The sequence below is a fragment of the Dendrobates tinctorius genome, unplaced genomic scaffold (assembly GCF_039654945.1).
Source record: "Dendrobates tinctorius isolate UK_male_01 unplaced genomic scaffold, ASM3965494v1 ptg000079l, whole genome shotgun sequence".
NCBI classification, from domain to species: domain Eukaryota; kingdom Metazoa; phylum Chordata; class Amphibia; order Anura; family Dendrobatidae; genus Dendrobates; species Dendrobates tinctorius.
This window is the reverse complement of record NW_027361747.1, coordinates 29,087,646-29,109,264: the sequence shown is the minus strand read 5'-3', so window position 1 is coordinate 29,109,264 and position 21,619 is coordinate 29,087,646. Positions and strand designations below refer to the sequence as shown.

At 46.7% G+C, this 21,619-nt stretch overlaps 1 protein-coding gene across 8 annotated transcripts in view; it reads left to right on the top strand.

Moving 5' to 3' along the window:
- FGL1 (fibrinogen like 1) overlaps nt 1–21,619 on the top strand; it is a 170,934-nt gene that overhangs the window by 31,956 nt on the left and 117,359 nt on the right. The window contains exon 2 of one of the 8 annotated variants that reach the window (XM_073583645.1): nt 8,334–8,435. The exons of 6 other annotated variants lie outside the window; for them this stretch is intronic. Coding sequence is in view for 1 of the 2 variants with exons in the window: in XM_073583644.1 (XP_073439745.1) it covers nt 8,682–8,722 (41 nt within the window). In the remaining variant the exon portion in view is untranslated. Of the gene's footprint in view, nt 1–8,333; nt 8,436–8,666; nt 8,723–21,619 lie in introns of those variants that run through there. One more of the 8 variants, XM_073583644.1, reaches the window with a different exon arrangement.

Below are 21,619 nucleotides of genomic sequence, written 5' to 3'. Positions count from 1 at the left end.
CTACACACGCACCCTGTCTCGTTTTGTGAACCCTGGCGTGTCCCCTACACACGCACCTAGCCTTGGACCTTGGCGTGTTCCCTAACACGCACCATGCCTGGATATCTGACGTGCCTCCTTGCCTGAACCCTGGTTTGCCTGCCGGATGCCCGGAACCAGATGACTGTGGCCTGATGTCCGGAGCTGATGTCCCCAGCCTGATGCCTGGACCCTGTCGGTCATTGCCAGTAGTCCGGAGTCCGATGCCATCGCACCCCGTCTTGGATCCTGGCGTGTCCTAGCATGCATCCCTTCTAGCAACTCTTGTGTGATCCCTATCACGTATCCTGTCCTGGACCCTGGTATGTTTTCGTGCACGTGTTATGCCTGGAACATTTGGCGTGCCCTTGCACGCATCCCGCCGTGTTTCACTGTTTGTGCCCTGCACCTGATTCCCCGTTATGCTTTGCACCTGAATAAAGTGTGAATCCACGTTTGAGGAAGAAACTGTGTGACTTCGCTTTATGTTTGGTATCCTGTCCGTCCTGTTGTCAGACACTCAATAGTGTCTCCTTGAGCCGGCCGTCTGGTCCAGCTGCCGTGGTGGCTCACCCCCTTGGTCTTGCCCCTGACACTCCCTGTACAGGGGGTGGGTTCTCACTAGGTCAGCTCGTCCTAGGTGGGTGGGTGCCATGGCCCAGAGGGTCCACTCTAAAAAGGAAAATGGGCTCAGCAGAAGCTGAGTCCGTCACAGTAACATTAACAATGGTGGGCCCTGCAATAGGGAAGTGGAGACCTCCTGAACTGCCATGAGCCAGTGTCCCTGCACTCCTAACGTTCCCTGTGCCGGTTCCGCACCGGGCGACGCACAGGAACCTAAAAACCCTAGCTCGCCTTGAACCTAAACCCTCACTAGGGAATTGGTCGGTGCGGAAACCAATCCCACCACTGCACTAAACACACATGAGGGAAAATGACAATACACGGGAAACACCACTTAGCTTTGCTCTGTTCCGTACGCTCCTAGCAACAGAGCCCACCACCTGTGTGCATCTTCACCCGGATCCATCACCATAACTGGATCCTTCACCATAGTGCAGCCTTGGAGCAGAGTCCACCACCAATTGCAGAAGTCCAGTAACAGAGTCCCAAAGATGAGTTCAGCTCTTGCCCAAAAAGTCAAGCATGCTTGAGTCCAGCTCTCAGCAACCAAGTCCTGCATGCTGAGGCAACTCTCCATAGTCGCCACTCCACCAAGCCATGCAAGCACTTCCTGCCGACACCATAAACTGTGACTCCACCACGCCATGCCAGCCCTTCTTGCAGACCACATAGCTGCCACTCGTCCCCTCTGGCTGGGCTGCGCAAGACTCATGTTCAGCTCCTTCCTCATCCAGGCTTGCATCCCAAAATGACGAACACACAATATCACCAACAGTGATTGAACACACCTGGCTCTCTTTTATAGAGCCTAACACCTGATTTATAAATACGTGCACTAAACCAAAGAAACTAAAGTGCACTACCATTCACCACCACTGGGGCAACGAACAACACCACGTGTAATAATTCTAATGGCCACCGGGGGCAATCACATCACTTTGGCACCTAGCCAAAGGAAAAAAGTTCACTTATCCATTTAATCTGTCAGATCCACCTTGGATCATGACACATCCATGGCGTCCTTCTGCTTCCGATTTATTTCATTTTTCTGCTCCTCAAAACTGAATGAACAAATAGAATGTTTGTTGGCATCGGCTTATTCAGGATACTCCCCAAGAGTTTGACAACAGAGCTTCTTTATTCAAGAACAATCAGCAACTATATGATAAGCTTAAAAAATCAATCATTTGTGTGTCTATCTGTGCAGCATCTACAGCAGGCTGATTCTCTCATACACAGACACAGGAAGAACAGGAAATACAGTCACATGCTCTCCCTGTTTGAGCAACAGCACACAAATCTAGCAACTAAACACTTAGACAGGAATGGAGTTTGTGCACCAAACTGTTGAGAATTCCCTTGCTCGAAGTTCTGAGCCAAAGCTCCCTCTGCTCCCTCTGGTGGTTACTGAGAGTAGTGGAGCTTGCCAGGTGGATGGAAGTTCCCCACCTGACAACTATAATTGGGAACCTGGGATTACTGGCTGGGAGCATATAATTGAGCTGGCTGCGCTTGGAGGTTGCTGCTGATTTCCTCTGTGTGCATCTAGAGTTCTTTTGCCCCCTGTCTGATCTGCATGGTTCAGCTTAGTGATTATTTTGCTAATCCTTTGCATCTAATCTGGTTGTGTCTTTTTTTGCTTTCCGTTTTGCTACTAGGGTTCAGCGTGCTCCCTGCTGCTTTTTTGCTTTGCTGCCAGTTTATACCAGAGTGCTGATCTAGCGGGGGTGAGGTCATGTGACCTCAGCTTTTTTGTATATCAGAAGTGTTGGTCTTTTTCAGGGTTGTGCGTGATTGCAGACAGTATCTTTTCTGTCCTGTCCTGTCTAGACAGCTTGGGCCCCATCGTTTGCTTAGTCTGTTCTCTGCCTGTGTTTGTGTCTCATCTTGTCTCACCGACAATATATGTTTGGGGGCTGTCTATTCCTTTGGGGATCTGCTCCGGGGCAGTTTAGATTTCATCTTTCTGCCTTTAGGCTTAGTTAGTCCTCCGGCTGTGACGAAGGGTCCAGGGCATCATAGGAACGCTCCACGGCTACTGCTAGTTGTGTGGATAGGATCAGGGGTCTGCAATCCGCTTAGTTACCAACCTCTCTGGTCTTCTGGTGGCTTAGTCTGTTCCTGCCATATTCCTCGGTGACCCATTCATAACCGAATCACCAGCCCAACCGCAGACTCTAGAGTACTCAAAAGAAGGAAATAATTGTTAAAAAAAAAAAAAGTGTCAGAATTTTTTTATATTTTTTTTTTCTCTGGGGCTGTAGAAGGGTTTTTTCTTTAATGGAGACTAAGCAATTGTCCGATCGTGTTGAGCAGCTCGCTGCTGAAGTGTGGGCAATTTCTGTCTATCTCGCTCAATCATCTGCTGTAGAACCAAAGATCCCTACTCCTGATGTGTTTTCGGGGGATAGGTCAAAATTTTTGAATTCCAAGAATAACTGTAAACTATTTCTTGCTTTGAAGCCTGATTCATCGGGGAGCTCGGTGCAGCAGGTTAAAATTGTCATCTCCCTGCTGCGCGGCGATCCCCAGGATTGGGCTTTTTCACTGACAGCTGGAGATCCTATTCTGGCTAATGTAGATGCATTTTTTCAGGCCCTGGGGTTGTTGTATGATGAACCTAATGCTATTGATCAAGCTGAGAAAACCTTATTGGCATTCATTGAACCAGGGTCAGGATGCTGCGGAGTTATATTGCCAGAAGTTCTGAAAGTGGGCAGTCCTTATTAATGGAATGATGATGCCCTAGCAGCTCTCTTTCGGAAAGGTCTGGCAGAAACTGTAAAAGATGTTATGGTGGGATTTCCTGTCCCCTCTGGTCTTAACGACTCCATGTCATTAGCCATTCAAATTGATCGACGTTTACGTGAACGTAAAGGTACGCAAGAGGCGGTGCTGCCTTTTGAACAAACTTCTTAACCCATGCAATGTGATAGGGTTTTGTCTAGAGCGCAACGTCAAGAGTTCAGAAGGCGTAATAAGTTATGCTTCTTTTGTGGGGTCGCCTCTCATGTTATTTATGTCTGCCCTAAGCGAGAAAAACGTTTTGCTCACCAATTTGCGGTGGGCAGTGTACAGCCTAAGTTCCTGTTGGCAGTTACCTTGTCTACTTTTTCTGCTAAGGCCGTTGATTCAGGAGCAGCTTTGAATCTGATGGATCTTGACTTTGCCAAGCGTTGGGGTTTCCCCATGGTGCCCCTGAGAACCCCTATTCCCTTGAGGGGGATTGATGCTACCCCTTTGGCGGAGAATAAACCCCAGTTTTGGACCCAGGTGGTAATGCGGGTCGCCCCAGACCATCAAGAGAATTGTAAATTTTTGGTGTTGCACAATTTACATGATACTATTGTACTGGGTTTTCCTTGGTTACAAACCCATAATTCTATTTTAGATTGGAAATCTCTGTCTGTGGTGAGTTGGGGTTGTCAGTGTGTTCTTAGTGACACTCCTGTTTTCTCCTCTCCACCTCTCCCCAGTCTCAAGACATTCCAGACTAATTAGCTGATTTTTCTGATGTGTTTAGTGAGAGTAAGTCTGCGTCTTTGCCTCCTCATAGGAGTTATGACTGCGCAATTGAGTTATTGCCGGGTTGTAAATTTCCCAAAGGTCGACTTTTCAATTTATCTGTACCTGAACATGATGCTATGCGATCTTATATCAAGGAATCATTGGAGAAATGTTATATCAGACCATCCTCGTCGCCTTTGGGTGCTGGTTTTTTCTTTGTGGCCAAAAAAGATGGCTCATTAAGGCCATGTATTGACTATCGTTCCCTTAACAAAATCACTGTTAAATATCAGTACCCGTTACCCCTGATTTCTGATTTGTTTTCCAGAGTTAAAAGTGCTTGTTGGTTTACCAAACTTGACCTCAGGGGAGCGTATAATCTTATTCGCATCAAGCACGGGGATGAATGGAAGACGGCGTTTATTACTCCGGAGGGACATTTTGAGTACCTGGTCATGCCTTTTGGGCTCATTTGGGCCTTTCTCTTCTCTACTGTATGAATCTTTTATGAACGATATTTTCCGGGACCTTGTGGATAAGTTTTTGATTATTTATCTGGATGATATTTTGATTTTTTTCCAGTGATTGGGATTCTCATGTGGAACATGTCCGGACTGTGTTCCGGATTTTGAGGGAAAATACTCTGTATGTTAAGGGATCGAAATGTCTTTTTGGTGTACAGAGGATTTTGTTTTTGGGTTTCATTTTGTCCCCGTCTGCTATTGAAATGGACCCAACCAAGGTACAAGCCATTTATGATTGAGTTAAGCCCACTTCTCTGAAGGCTCTTCAGCAGTTTTTGGGTTTTGCTAATTTCGACCGTAAATTTTTTAGTAATTTTTCTGGTATTGTTAAACATCTGACGGATATGACCAAAAAGGGCGCTGATGTGGTGAATTGGTCTCCATAGGCAGTCGCGGCATTTCAGGAGCTTAAGCAGAGATAATCCTCTGCTCCGGTTCTACGGCAACCTGATGTTTCACTCCCATTTCAGGTGGAAATAGATGCTTCTGAGATTGGAGCGGGAGTCGTTTTGTTTCAAAGAGATCCGGTAGCTTCTTAGATGAATCCCCGTGCCTTCTTTTCTTGGAAATTTTCTAAAATCTGAACGTAACTATGACGTGGGGAATCGGGAATTATTGGCCATGAAGTGGGCATTTGAAGAGTGGAGACATTGGTTGGAGGGAGCTAGACATCAAGTTGTGGTCCTCACCGATCACAAGAATTTGATTTATCTTAAATCAGCCAAGCGCTTGAATCCTAGACAGGCTAGGTGGGCCTTGTTTTTCACGTGTTTTAATTTTGTGGTCTCCTTTCTTCCGGGCACTAAGAATGTTAAGGCCGACGCCCTTTCTAGGAGTTCCTTTGCGGATTCTCTTGACGTGACCAAGAATATGACCATTCTAAATGAGGGTGTAGTTCTTTCCGCCATCTCTCCTGATTTGAGATGTTCCCTGGAGGAATTTCAGGAGGATAAACCTGAACGATGCCCTATGGGAAAATTGTATGTCCCTGACGAGTGGAGGAAAAGAATAATGTCTGAAATTCATTGCTCCGCGTTGGCTGGTCATTCAGGTATCTTTGGTACCAGAGATTTGGTGAGTCTGTCTTTTTGGTGGCCTGCCTTATCTCGTGATGTCAGGAATTTTGTGCAGTCCTGTGGGACTTGTTCTCGGTCTAAGCCCTGTTCTCGGGCTAGTGGTTTGTTGATGCCTCTGCCGGTGCCCAGGAGGCCATGGACCCATATCTCAATGGATTTCAGAGAATGACTGTTATCTGGGTGATCTGTGATAGATTTTCTAAGATGGTCCATCTTGTACCACTCCCAAAGTTGCCATCTTCTTCCGAGTTGGTGCCCTTATTTTTACAACAGGTGATTCGTTTGCATGGGATTCCTGAGAACATTGTGTCGGACAGAGGGGTCCAGTTTGTTTCCAGATTTTGGAGGGCTTTTTGCTCCAAATTGGGAATTCAGTTGTCTTTCTCCTCTGCATTTCATCCTCAGACCAATGGGCAGACTGAGAGAACAAACCAGACGTTGGAGTCCTATTTGAGATGTTTCATATCTGCTGAGCAGGATGATTGGGTCTCACTTTTGCCCTTGGCCGAATTCGCGCTAAACAATAGGGCTAGCTCTGCCACTTTGATGTCTCCTTTCTTTTGTAACTTTGGGTTTCATCCTCGATTTTCTTAGGGGCAGGTAGAAGTTTCTGCCTGCCCAGGTGTGGATTCTGTGGTAGAGAGAATGCAGCAGATTTGGGACCAAGCAGTGGATAAGTTGTCCCACTCTCAGGGAAAGGCCCAACGGTTTTCCAACTGGCACAGGACCATTGGTCCCCAGTTTAAAGTGGTTGGTTTGGTTGTCCTCAAAAAATATTCCCATGAAGGTTGCATCTCCAAAATTCAAGCCAAGGTTTATTGGACCTTATAAGATTTGAAATCCTTAACCCCGTTTCTTTCCGTTTGGCTCTTCCATTTACGTTTAAGATTCATAACGTCTTTCATAAATCTTTGTTGAAAAGGTTTGTGGAGCCAGTCGTTCCCATGGCAGCGCCCCCTGACCCTGTACTGGTTAAGGGTAATTTGGAGTATGAGGTAGAGAAGATATTGTATTCTCATCTGGCTAGACGGAGACTCCAGTACTTGATCAAGTGGAAGGGTTATGGCCAGAAGGATAATTCTTGAGTTTCTGCTTCTGACATTCATGCCAAGAGATTGATTTGTGCCTTTCACCAGGCCCATCCTGATCGGCCTGGTGGAGAGGATGAGGGTTCGGTAGCCCCTCCTCAAGGGGGGGTACTGTTGTGAATTCCCTTGCTCGAAGTTCTGAGCTGAAGCTCCCTCTGCTGGTTACTGAAAGTAGTGGAGCTTGCCAGGTGGATGGAAGTTCCCCACCTGACAACAATAAATGGGAACCTGGGATTACTGGCTGGGAGCATTTAATTGAGCTGGCTGCTCTTGGAGGTTGCTGGTGATTTCCTCTGTGTGCATCTGGAGTTCTTTTGTCCCCTGCCTAATCTGCATGGTTCAGCTAAGTGATTCTTTTGCTAATCCTTTGCATCTAATCTGGTTGTGTCTTTTTTTTGCTTTCTGTTTTGCTGCTAGGGTTCAGCGTGCTCCCTGCTGGGGGCAGCGCTGGGCCCTGCTTTATATGTTGCAGCTTGTTCAGTCCCCTGATATGTTAGTATCTTTTTTGCTTTGCTGCCAGTTTATACCAGAGTGCTGATCTAGCGAGGGTGAGGTCATGTGACCTCAGCTTTTTTGTATATCAGAAGTGTTGGTCTTTTTCAGGGTTGTGCGTGATTGCAGACAGTATCTTTTCTGTCCTGTCCTGTCTAGACAGCTTGGGCCCCATCGTTTGCTCAGTCTGTTCTCTGCCTGTGTTTGTGTCTCATCTTGTCTCACTGACAATATATGTTTGGAGGCTGTCTATTCCTTTGGGGGATCTGCTTCGGGGCAGTTTAGATTTCATCTTTCTGTCTTTAGGCTTAAAGTTAGTCCTCCGGCTGTGACGAAGCATCTAGGGCATCATAGGAACGCTCCACGGCTACTGCTAGTTGTGTGGATAGGATCAGGGGTCTGCAATCCGCTTAGTTACCAACCTCTCTGGTCTTCTGGTGGCTTAGCCTGTTCTTGCCTTCATCCTCAGTGACCCATTCATAACACCAAACATATTCCATCAATGTCAAATCAGAAATTAGCCCATTTTTCAAGACCTGGAGCAAGAAATGGCTGTTGGCTCTTGCCCTGATAGATTTATTAGTATAAAATATAGACTTTTATTATTGATATTTAAATTGTAGAAATAAACTTAATTTTTTTAAGAAAAAAACAGTAATTTTGGATCATACACTTACACATCAAAAAGAAAAAGTAGACAAGTTTTCTTTAAAGCACTATTTCACGAGTCAATAGAACTATAAGGGCATCTGTATGATGGCATCAAAGGGTTAAAAGAACAGGAGAGCCAAATGACCACAGTTCAGCCTCCCTACACTTTCACCATAGCTACGCCACCTCTCCTAATTTCATGCATCCATTTGATCTATGGTTTAATTTGATTACTCGTTCTTGTCGCACATTTTGGAATGTCCGATTCACGTTCTATTTTTATTGTATTCCCTGTAAATTTGGATAATCCGAAACATTCTTGGCCCCTGACTCATAGCAGATCTGTGTTACAGTGTTGCTTAACTGAACAGCACATTGAACAGTACATAGAAAAACCAACAGAAGAAAGGAGTAACAAACGAGTAGTAAGAAACAGCAGCAAAGTCTGGCAGGGGGTAAGTGAATTTGATTCCTGTCGTTGCAGCGCTGTTTTGTACATTTGTCATGGATGGATTGCAAATTGTTAATAGATCTTCAAGTTTGCAAGCCTTAACTATCTTGATGCTTTACGGGTTATATTACTTTAGTAATATGATGATTATGTCCTTAAAGGAGTTGTCCAGGCTTGAGAACCCATTTAATCCTTGTGGTGCTGGCGTGTAAGGAGATGAACATTCTGCCCACGTTCGTCCTTGAAGAACATGGCCCAGTGTGTGTCTGAAGCAGACCTAAGATTTGGACAGTAAGCAGTGCTGCGTGATGTGGGTGTCCTGAAGTGAGGAGGGAACAAGACAGTAGTTAGCGTAAAGAGGAAAGAAAAACTGACAGAAGAACAGAGTGGTCAACTGGAGACGGGTCCTGTGAGAGGACGCCTAGCAGTACTGCCCCGAGTTTATAGCTCAGAAAGATAATGGGCCAAGATGGGACAGTGAACGTGAGACAGAGAGTGTCCCTGGCGGGAGTTCCAAGGCGTTAGTAGTAGAGATGCTAAGGACCTGCCATATTGGCAACATAGTTCATTTGATGGGAAAGAAGACTTGGAAACGCAGGGTCAGAATAGGATACTTGCTAACTGAACTGTAGTACTGAGCTGGGTTGTGGTGAAGGAAAGTGAAACAGTGGAGACAGAGAACAAACGAGTAACGAGAAAGGGATTGAGACTGTGTGGGAAAATGCTTTGTTTTGTGAAGGAAATGTTCATCACATTGTGTACACTCTACTTACTGTACGTCAGGGGTGAGGAATCTTTTTTTTCTGCCAAGGGCCATTTGGATATTTATACCATCCTTTGGGGGCCGTACAGACTCCACCCACAAAGTACACCCTGACTCTGGTACTGGTGTCAGGACATAATCTTTCATTGCATGAGCTGGTGGTAATCAAGATACAACTCCCTGCCAAAACACTGCGGTCATTGAGAATCTGCCCGGGGGCCAGATAAAAGGTCATTGAGGGCTGTAAATGGCCCAGGGGCCTGAGGTTCCCCACTCCTGCTGTACATAATACTAACGAAGTTATCATTGATTAAAAAGTTTATCTTCGACTGGTGGTCTCCCTCATTGAATTCCTCAACATCTGGTCCTGGTCAACCAAAGTCATCGGTAACATGCAGCCTGCAAAGACATAGCACTCCCATAGCTCATGTTCACACACCCAGCTAGGGCCTCCACCTACATGTAATGTGCTGAGAGGTAATAGACGAGAACCTCGTCCACTGCTACAGCCTTGTGCCACATTACAAGTGCAGACAAGAAAGCTGTTCCACCATCACCAGCAGGCCTCAGTTGTAATTAATAGCTGACATCATATTGTAAAGGAAATAAGTATGTAAAAGGGATTGTCCTAGTCTAGGTGGTAGCTCATACGTCCGGAAGGCGTTAAGACCCCAGGTGATGATGTTGAGGCATTTTTTGACTGTATACGAAAGGGTAGCAGAGTGAGATAAGCTGCCGCTTATCTGGTGAAACCTAAGAGGCTAATTATAATCTGGCCTTACAGGATGCACAGGAGTATGCCAAATTAAAAACAGATACTGGCATTCTCAGAAGTGACTATGTCTGTTGGGACCCAAAGGATCCACCACTGATCGTATTGCTGTGACAATTGTTCGACTTACTACATCTGGAACAGAAGTAGTTGCAGGCGGAGTCCCCCACCCCAGTCCAGATGGTCAAGTGAGTTATGGACAGATTCATCTACTCCTTTCCTAGGCCAGTGCAGACCTGGGTTACCCAGGGAGACCCCTGGAATGCGGACGACCTGATTGACCTAGTGGAAAGGTGTCAGGTGGTTCTACTGAAATTTGTCTGTGTTGCATCCACATACTGGGTTACCCAGAAGGAGCTTGACTCTCAAAATAAGGGTAATAGAGGGGTTGCCAATTCCGCTGGAAAGGATTTAATTTTTTGGACATGTCACGGTCCTGGGCATGTAGCCATTTGTTGTACCTCCGACGCATGATCACATCAGATACGGGCTGTTGCATTTTATACTGCTATGGGGCTGCTGCATTTTATACTGCTATGGGGCTGCTGCATTTTATACTGCTATGGGGCTACTGCATTTTATACTGCTATGGGGCTGCTGCATTTTATACTCCTATGGGGCTGCTGCATTTTATACTCCTATGGGGCTGCTGCATTTTATACTCCTATGGGGCTGCTGCATTTTATACTCCTATGGGGCTGCTGCATTTTATACTCCTGTGGGGCTGCTGCATTGTACTATATATGACTATGGGGTGCCTAATACTTTATAGGAGGACTATGACTTGCATTGTACTACTATGAAGTACTATGTGGTGCATTATACTTGATCGAGGACTATTGTAACAAATGAAAATGGAGGCACAGCTGGTGAAGTGGACATTCGTTTATTGAAATTTTCATGGAACCACACGACCACTACCCGGGGGGGTGCCAAAGGGGCCTGACTAAGCAAGCCCCGGACTCCCGTAGTAACACCCCTCAAACAGGGCAAGAATGGAAAGTTTGGGAGACCCAAGGTGCTACCTCCAGTTAGACCCTGGGAATGTGGAAGCTGACTCAACCAGACTGGCGGGCAGGTAGGTACTGCAAGTAGCAGAGAACTGCAGGAGACAGGCGGGTAGCAGACCACAGCTGACACAGAGAGAAGCAGGTGGTGCTGGCGTAGTGCCGAAAGGCATGGGAAGGCTTGGAGGGTACACTGAGGAGACAAACCAGTATTAGCGAGGTGCAAACAGAGCATAACACGCAGGCTTACGGAACCTGAGAGCTAGCAGTAGGAAACACTTGTTGCTCAGGCACCTCCCTAAGGACAGAGGTGCCTGAAATAGTACGAGACACACAGCCATTGGCTGAGAACTATTTTGAAAATGGTGCGCTGTCCCTTCAAGAGAACTAGAGTGCCCCCGTGTGCCCTTAGTGGTGTGCCTGGAGACCTGCCGGTCGTGCGCAGCAGCCGGAGCAGGCAGGGCGGAAGCCCCAGGAGACCAGCATCCCCCCCAAAGTGACGGCCCCAAGGCATCAGGTGAGGGTCGGGAAGTGGGCCGGAAAGCGGAACGGGACGGAGGAGCTACAGAAACCCCCCTTTATACCCACTCTTTTTCAAGCCTGCAAAAAATCTCTCCAGTAGTAGAGGGGCCTGGATATTCTCTTCGGGTTCCCACGATCTCTCCTCAGGACCGAAGCTCTTCCAAACCACCTGTAAAAGGTCTTTACCCTTACCCTTTTCGTGGACGAAATATTCTCTACCTCATAGACATCCTCCTCGCTGACGGGATCAGTAGTGGTCCTTAAAAAAAGAGCTCAAGATAACTGGTTTGAGGAGGGAAACGTGAAAAGAGTTAGGCACACGTAAAGAAGCAGGCAATTTTAGCTTATAATAGACAGCATTAATTTGTTTTAGACCTGAAAGGGGCCGATGAAGCGAGGACCCAATTTATAGGAAGGCATCTTCAGGTGGATGTACTTAGAGGAGAGCCACACTTTATCCCCAGGCTGAAAGGTCGGAGCACCAGGCGCCTCTTATCGGCATGCCTCTTCATGCACTGTGACGCTCTCTCTAAAGCGGTCTTGGTGTCTCTCCACACTTTAGAAAAATTCTCCGTAAAGGTGTCAGCGGCTGGAATGCCCGAAGACCCATAGATAGGAAGCGGAATGCCGAGTTGGAGTCCAAACACAATCTGGAAAGGAGATTCAGTACAAGACTCACTTACGTGGTTGTTATAGGAGGACTCCCCCCACGGTAGTAACTTGACCCAGTCATTGTGATGCACGTTGATGAAGTAACGCAGGAACCGAGACACAATTTGATTGATCCTCTCCACTTGACCATTAGACTGAGGATGATAAGCAGAAGAGAAATCCAACTCCACCTTGATAATTTTACAGATCGCCCTACAAAGTTTTAAAGTGAACTGGACACCCCTGTTGGAGACATTGTAAAGAGGAAACTCATGGAGGCGAAAAATATGCTGACTGAAGTAGTCGACAAGCTCTGGAGCAGCTGGAAGACCTGACAGAGGGGTGAAGTGAGCCATCTTAGAAAAACGGTCCACCACAACCCATGTAACGGAGCAGCTAGAAGAGATGGGAACATCCGTAATAAAGTCCATAGCCATGTGCTGCCAGGGAACTGAAGGAATGGGAAGCAGCAAAAGATGTCGGGAAGGAAGATGCTTCGCAGTTTTGTTTCGGATACAAATCGAGACATATTCCAAGAAGTCCTTACGCATGGTAGGCCACCAATAATAGCAGGAAATGTCTTCCTTTGCCCGACGTGACCGGACAACTTAGAAGAGTGACCCCACTGAAGAACTCGTCTCTTGTCCGAGTTACCTACCAATGTCTTACGGGAGGAATCTGAAACAGATTGACTGAGGTCACTGTCACCATTCGGGTGGACTCGATAATATGTTGAGTGTCATGATCCCAGTGCAGGTTTTTGAGCTGCACGTCAGGGGTTAATGTCTGGAGCTCAGTGCAGGTTTTGACCTGCACACCTGGGGTTAATGATTGTGGCCTCTTTCTGATTCTTAAAGAGCTTCTTAAACCCCTGGGAAGCTCCAATCCCTGCCAGTTATACTTTTGCCTTTGGCCGAGTGTGCTGACCTCTGTGTGCCTGTTTGTTGTTATAGCTTGTTTATATGTTTCTGACCCGGTTCTGTTTCCCGTTGTGAGTTTGCCTGTTGATTCTGTACTGCGCTATCCTCTCTGTGTATGACTCATTGCCTGTGATCCGACTACTCTCTGCTCGACCCTCTTGTACCTTGCAGCTATCTCTGTGTATGACTCATTGGCTACGTCCTGACTATCCTCCCTGTCTATGCCCCTTGGTAACTTTGTCTCGCAGTTACCCTGCTAGGAGTTCTCTTGCAGCTCCTAGCTCTCTGGAGTTTAGGCCACGCCCCTAGCAGTCACCTGCTTCAGGTCCTGCGGTTCTGAAGTATGCATCTACTCGGCTGCTGCCCGCTCCACAGAGATCTTTGAGCACAGTTCGCTTTACTCAGGACACGCTCACTGGCTCAGCGTGCACGTTCAGTGCGGTGTTCCTGATATTATAACTGGCCTGCTATTTTTTTTTTCTCTCCTCACTTCTGCAGCATGGACCCAATGTGTGCTTTATCTGTGCAGGTGAAATGCTTGACTCAGTCACTGCAGAAGCTTAGTTTGGAACACCAAGCTCTGGCCCAGTCCCAACGGCGGGATGAGGACTCAGTTCAGGGGGTACTTTCCGCAGGCTTCCAGCAGGTGGGGAATAGAGATGTCATTTTAGTCCCACCCGAATCCCCGGTTAAATTGCCAGATACGTTTTCTGGTAACAAAGATGATTTCAGAGCATTTAAGGAGGGCTGTAAGCTCTTTTTCTCTTTGAGACCCTGCTGCTCAGGGGATGAGAAACAGAGGGTGGGGGTGGTTATATCCCTGCTTAGGGGGTCCCCACAAGCCTGGGCATTTTTGCTTTCCTCTTCTGCCCCTGAGAGAATGTCTGTGGATGCGTTTTTTGAAGCCTTAGGGCTTATTTATGATGAGCCGGATAGAGTGTGTTTGGCTGAGGACAAGGTGATGAGTGTCTGTCAGGGGGAGCACTCGGCCGAATGGTTCTGTACTGAATTCAGACGTTGGGCAGCCGAGATTTCCTGGAGTGATGCCGCCCTTCGGGGGCTGTTCCGTAGAGGCCTGTGTGAACGTCTGAAGGACGGGTCTCCTCTGCCTGACTCCCTGGAGGATGCCATGACCCAAACGGTTCGCATGGTTTGCAGACTGCGGGCTAGAGGCGTTATGCAACGGGAAGCACCTTTATTCTTCAGTGGAGATGAGACCCGGACTCTTCCTGTGGCTATGGAGGTGAGCACTGTCTCCTGTGAGGAAAAGGAAAGAAGACGTCGCCGGGAGAAGCAGTTGTGCTTCTATTGTGGGGAATCTGGACACTGGAAGAAGGACTGCCCCTCCTGTCCGTCATCCTCCAAGATGGTGGGAAACGACTAGGTCTGTGTATTAGTCGAGGAGGCTACCCAGACCTTCAGGTTGAATTTTCCTCACGTGCAAAAATAGTGCTGCAGGTGGAACTGGAACTTGGTAATGGTCCTGTTCAGACTACTGCTTTTGTTGACTGTGGTTCTGCTGTGAACCTGATTGATACCAAAGTTATGACTCTTAATAAGATAGGGACAGTCAGGCTTCAGGATCCTGTTAAACTTGTGGCAATTGACTCGTCTCCTCTTACCCAGGACGGTATCTGTTGCAGGTCTGAACTTTTTTCTCTAAAAGTGGGTTCCACTCATGTGGAAAAACTAAGTTGTCTTGTGCTAGATAACCTGCCTGCAGGACTGGTACTGGGGATGCCTTGGCTTCAATGCCATAATCCTACCATTGATTGGGTTACAGGGGAGATCACTCAGGGGGGAGGTAAGGATAAATGTGGTAACCCGGGACATCTTCTTAACCCTGTTAAATCCGTATCTGTCCTCTGTCGGTCTGGAAGGTATTCCGGAGTACCTGAAAGATTTTGAAGACGTTTTTTCCCGAAAGTGAGGCTGAGGCGCTGCCACCACATAGACCCTACGATTGCTCCATTGAGTTAGTACCTGGAGCCAAGTTACCTAAGGCTCGATTGTTCAATTTGTCTGGGCCTGAGCGCCAAGCCATGAAGGAGTACATAGCTGAGAGTCTCCGCAAAGGGCATATCAGGCCTTCTGTGTCACCTGTGGCAGCAGGATTCTTCTTTGTGAAGAAGAAAGATGGTGGTTTGCGGCCGTGCCTCGACTTTCCGGAACTGAACAAGATAACGGTTAGGAAAACTTACCCGCTTCTCCTCATCCCAGACGTATGTAACCAGTTAGCTGGGGCCCAATGGTTCTCCAAGTTAGATCTGCGGGGGGCCTACAATCTGATAAGGGTTTGGGAAGGGGACGAGTGGGAAACTGCATTCCTCACATCAGAAGGACTCTTTGAAAAAATGGTAATGCCGTTTGGGTTAACTAATGCACCCGCTATTTTCCAGAATTTCATCAATGTTGTGTTTTCTGACCTGATAGGCCGTTTTGTTATTATTTATTTGGATGACATTTTGGTGTATTGCCCGGACAGCCAATCTCACTTGCAACATCTACAGACAGTTCTCCAGAGACTCAGGGAGAACCAATTGTTCGCTAAATTGGAAAAATGTTCGTTTTTTGTACAGGAACTGTCTTTTTTGGGGTTGTGTCCTGTGAGGGGTTTCGTATGGATCCTAAGAAGGGGCTGGCGATCGCTGACTGGGTTCAGCCTCGAGATCTCAAGGGGCTCCAGCGCTTCTTAGGATTTGCGAACTATTATCGAAGATTCATTAAAGGTTTCTCGCAAGTGGTTAAACCACTCACGAATCTTACCCAGAAGGGGGCTGATGTAAAAAATTGGTCTGTACTCGCTAAGGAGTCCTTCTCAGCGATTAAGAAATGTTTCATGTCTGCCCCGGTGTTGGTACAACCAGACCCGTCCAAACCATTCATTGTGGAGGTGGATGCTTCTGAAGTGGGGGTGGGGGCTGTGCTGTCCAAGGGTCCGGCCACCCTTACCAATCTCAAACCCTGTGCCTTCTTCTCCAAGATGTTCTCCTCAGCTGAGAAAAACTATGATGTAGGCAATAGAGAACTTCTTGCGGTCAAGCTGGCGTTTGAGGAATGGAGGCACTTTTTGGAAGGGGCAGCTCACCCTATCACGGTTGTCACGGATCACAAAAATTTGGCATACCTTGAATCTGCTAAGAGGCTTACTCCTAGACAAGCCCGTTGGTCACTTTTTTTTTCACGATTTCAATTCTCCATTACTTTTCGACCGGGGTCCGAAAATGTTAAATCGGATGCCCTGTCCAGAAGTTTTGACCCAGTATCTCCCCCTGAGCCGCCGTCCTCCATTCTTCCCTCAGGGGTGGTAGTGGCGGGGGGTCTCAAATGAGTTGGAACAAGAAATTCTAAGGGCTCCAGGCAATTGGATAAATTGTTTGTTCCAGATTCATTGCGGCCTAGACTTCTGCAGGAGTTTCATGAGTCTAGGCTGAGTGCTCATCCAGGTATCACGGCCACTAGAGAGGCAGTAGCCGGGGGTTTTTGGTGGCCTTCATTAAGGTCCGATGTCAAGGAATTTGTTTCTGCTTGTGGCGTGTGTGCCCGTTCCAAAAGCTCGCATAACCGGCCAGCTGGGGAACTCATACCTTTACCGGTTCCTGATAGGCCATGGACTCATCTTTCCATGGATTTTATTACCGACCTTCCAGAGGCAATACCGTGATCTGGGTGGTGGTGGATAGGTTTTCTAAACAGGCCCATTTCATTCCCTTGGCAGCATTACCCTCAGCAGAAACATTATCAAGGTTGTTTGTGCAGCATGTGGGCCGATTGCATGGGGTACCCCTGAATGTTGTGTCTGACAGAGGGGTGCAGTTTGTGGCCAAATTTTGGAGGGCGTTCTGTATGAAATTGGGCATCTCACTCTCCTTCTCGTCGGCATATCACCCGGAGAGTAATGGTCAGACAGAACGCACCAATCAATCCCTGGAACAAATTCTCAGGTGTCTGACCTCCGCCAGACAGGAGGATTGGTGGGATGCGTTACCGTTGGCGGAATTCGCCTTTAACAACCGGGTGAGTCAGTCCACCAACAAGTCCCCATTCCTGATTAACTATGGGTTTAATCCGCATTTTGGGGAGTTTTCACGGGTGGATTCCAGTTGCCCAGGGGTAGAGGGGGTCCGTTCAACGGTTAAAAAACCTCTGGGCTGAAGTCCAGCGTAATATCTCTCGGGCCCGTACCGACGCAAGTGTGAAAGTAGCCTAATGTGGATGCATTTTTTCAAGCCTTGTGGTTGTTGTATGATGAACCTAATGCTGTTGATCAAGCTGAGAGAACCCTGTTGGCATTAAACCAGGGTCAGGATTCTGCAGAGTTATACTGTTAAAAATTCCAAAAGTGGGCGCTCCTTACTACATGGGATGATAGTGCATTGGCAGCTCTCTTTCGGAAGGGTTTATCAGAGACCGTAAAAGATGTTATGGTGGGATTTCCTGTTCCTTCTGGTCTGGATGATTCTATGTCATTAGCCATTCAAGTTGATCGGCGTTTACGTGAACGTAAAACTACACGGAAGGCGCTGCCACCTTTTGAACAAACGTCTGAACCTATGCAATGTGATGGGGTTTTGTCTAGGGCGCAACGTCAGGAGTTTAGAAGGCGTAATAAGCTGTGTTTTTTCTGTGGAGACGCCTCTCATACTATTTCTGTCTGCCCAAAACGAGAGAAACGTTTTGCACTCACATTTGCTGTGGGCAGTATACAACCTAAGTTTCTTTTGGCAATTACTCTGATCTGCTCCTTATCCACGTTTTCCACGAAGGCTTTTGTGGATTCAGGAGCAGTGTTGAATCTGATGGATTTGGACTTTGCTAAATGTTGTGGTTTTTCTATGACGCCTCTGCGGACGCCTATTCCTTTGAGGGGTATTGATGCTACTCCTTTGGCGGAAAATAAACCTCAGTTTTGGACCCAGGTGGCAATGCGAGTTGCCCCAGACCACCAAGAAAATTGTAAATTTTTGGTGCTGCATAATTTGCATGATACTATTGTTCTGGGTTTTCCTTGGTTGCAAACTCATAATCCAGTTTTGGATTGGAAATCTGGGTCTGTGGTGAGTTGGGGTTGTCAGTGTGTTCTTAGGGATGCTCCTGTTTTCTCCACCTCTCCTCAGTCTCATGATATTCCTGATTATCTAGCCGATTTTCTGATGTATTTAGTGAGAGCAAGTCTGCGTCTTTGCCTCCTCATAGGAGTTATGACTGTGCAATTGAGTTGATGCCTGGGTGTAAATTTCCCAAGCGTCGGCTTTTCAACTTATCAGTACCCGAACATGATGCTATGCGATCCTAAATTAAGGAGTCATTGGAGAAGGGTCATATTAGACCATCCTCGTCACCTTTAGGTGCTGGGTTTTTTTTTGTGGCCAAGAAAGATGGTTCATTAAGACCGTGTATTGATTATCGTTCCCTTAACAAGATGACGGTTAAATATCAGTACCCGTTACCTCTGATGTCTGATTTATTCTCCAGAGTTAAGAGTGCCTGCTGGTTTACTAAGCTTGATCTCAGGGGGGCGTATAATCTTATTCGCATCAAGCACGGGGATGAATGGAAGACGGCGTTTAATACTCCGGAGGACATTTTGAGTACCTGGTGATGCCTTTTGGGCTCACTAATGCCCCTTCTGTCTTCCAGTCCTTTATGAATGATATTTTCCGTGACTTTGTGGATCAGTTTTTGATCATCTATCTGGATGATATTTTGATCTTTTCTAGTGATTGGGATTCTCATGTGGAACACGTCCGGACTGTGTTCCGGATTTTGAGGGAGAATTCCCTGTTTGTTAAGGGATCGAAATGCCTCTTTGGTGTACAGAGGATTTCATTTTTGGGATTTATCTTATCTCCATTTATGATTGGGTTCAGCCTACTTCTTTGAAGGCCCTCCAGAAGTTTTTGGGTTTTGCTAATTTCTATCGTAAATTTATAGGTAATTTTTCTGGTATTGTCAAACCACTGACTGATCTGACCAAGAAGGGCGCTGATGTGCTGAATTGGTCTCCTGAGGCTATCTCAGCATTTCAGGAGCTTGAGGAGAGATTTACTTCAGCTCCAGTTTTACGGCAAACTGATGTCTCACTTCAATTTCAGGTGGAGGTAGATGCTTCTGAGATTGGTGCAGGAGCTGTTTTGTCCCAAAAAGACCCTGTGACTTCTAAGATGAATCCCTGTGCCTTCTTTTCTCGAAAGTTCTCCCCATCTGAACGCAACTATGACGTGGGGAATCGGGAATTGTTGGCCATGAAGTGGGTATTTGAGGACTGGAGACATTTGGTGGAGGGAGCATCAAGTTGTGGTCCTCGCCGATCACAAGAATTTGATTTACCTGGAGTCGGCCAAACGCTTGAATCCTAGACAGGCTAGATGGGCCTTGTTTTTCACGCATTTTAATTTTGTGGTCTCTTTTCTTCCAGGCACTAAGAATGTTAAGGCAGTCGCCCTTTCTAGGAGTTTCTTTGCCGATTCTCTTAGTGTGACCGAGCCTACTACCATCCTAGGTGAGGGGGTAGTTCTTTCTGCTATTTCGAACGATTTGAGACGCGCCCTGGAGGAATTTCAGGAGGATAAACCTGATCGTTGCCCTATGGGAAAATTGTATGCTCCTGACCAGTGGAGAAAGAGAGTGATGTCTGAAATTCATTGCTTCGCATTGGCTGGTCATCCAGGTATTTTTGGTACCAGAGATTTGGTGAGTCGGTTCTTCTGGTGGCCTGCCTTATCTCGTGACGTCAGGAATTTTGTACAGTCCTGTGGGACTTGTTCTCGGTCTAAACCCTGTTCTCGTTCTAGTGGGTTGCTGATGCCCTTGCCGGTGCCCAAGAGGCCATGGACCCATATCTCAATGGATTTTATTTCTGATCTTCCTGTCTCTTAGAGAATGACTGTTATCTGGGTGATTTGTGATAGATTTTCTAAGATGGTCCATCTTGTATCACTCCCAAAGTTGCCATCTTCCGCTGAGTTAGTGCCCTTGTTTTTACAACAGGTGGTTCGGTTACATGGGATTCCTGAGAACATTGTGTCCGACAGAGGAGTCCAGTTTGTTTCCAGATTCTGGAAAGCCTTTTGTTCCAATCTGGGAATTCAGTTATCCTTCTCCTCCACGTTTCATCCCCAGACCAATGGACAGACTGAGAGAACAAACCAGACATTCAAGTCTTATTTGAGATGTTTTATATCTGCTGATCAGGATGATTGGGTCTCATTTTTGGCCTTGGCCGAATTCGCACTGAACAATACAGCTAGTTCTGCCACTTTGATGTCACCCTTTTTCTGTAATATTGGGTTTCATCCTCGATTCTCTTCAGGGCAAGTGGAATCTTCGTCCTGCTCAGGTGTGGACACTGTGGATAAGAGAATGCAGCAGATATGGGACCAAGTGGTGGATAAGTTGTCACTCTCTCAGGAAAAGGCCCAGCGATTTTCCAACCGGCATAGGACCATTGGTCCCCGGTTTAAAGTGGGTGATATGGTTTGGTTGTAGTCTAAGAATATTCCTATGAAGGTTGCATCTCCTAAATTTAAGCCAAGATTTATTGGTCCTTATAAGATTTTGGAAATTCTTAATCCTGTTTCGTTTCGATTGGCTCTTCCAGTTACGTTCAAGATCCATAACATATTTCACAAATCTCTGTTGAAGAGGTTTGTTGAGCCAGTGGTTCCTATGGCAGCACCTCCTGACCCTGTGTTGTTTGAAGGCAATGTGGAATATGAGGTAGAGAAAATATTGGATTCTCGTGTGGTTAGGAGACTCCAGTATTTGGTCAAATGGAAGGGTTATGGTCAGGAGGATAATTCTTGGGTCTCTGCCTCCGATATTCAAGCCAATAGATTGGTTCGTGCTTTTCACCGGGCCCATCCTGATCGGCCTGGTGGCATGGATGAGGGTTCGGTGACCCCTCCTCAAGGGGGGATACTGTTGTGAGTTCATTCTCTGGTTCACCAGTTGTGAGTTCTCCTTCCAGACTCCCTCTGGTGGTAACAGGAGGTAGTGAGGCTGATTTGATCGGTGGAGATCTGCCACCTGAGAACGAGGATGATGATTGGATCTCAGGAGTCTCAGATTGGATTTAAGACAGCCGACGCCCTATTCAGTTGCTGGTGATTCCTTCTGGCTTGTCAGCTCTTGGTTTTCAGCTCTGTTCCAGTCATCTAAAGCTAAGTTTTTCTGCTCATGTTCACACTTTATTTTGTTGGTCTATTCAGTTTTTTGTGTGGTCAGCCAGCCCCGGCTGGGGGCTGTGCTGAATTTCCAATCTTATTTAACAATATTTTGCCAATTTGCTTTTTGTCCCTTACTAGTTTGGTCTCTTTTTGCTCTGTCTCAGAATATTTTAGAGTGCTGATATAGTGGGAGAAGTCTAGTGACTTCAGGGTTAATTTTGCTATCAGAAGTGTTGGACATTATTTTTGTAGGTTTTTTTGCAGGTTGCAGACAGTGTCTTTCCTTTCCTTTCCTTTCCTTTCTAGTTAGTTTGGGCCCCATCGTTTGCTCAGCCTATTTTCCTGCCTGTGTTTGTGCCTTCATCTTGTTTCACCGTCAATACAT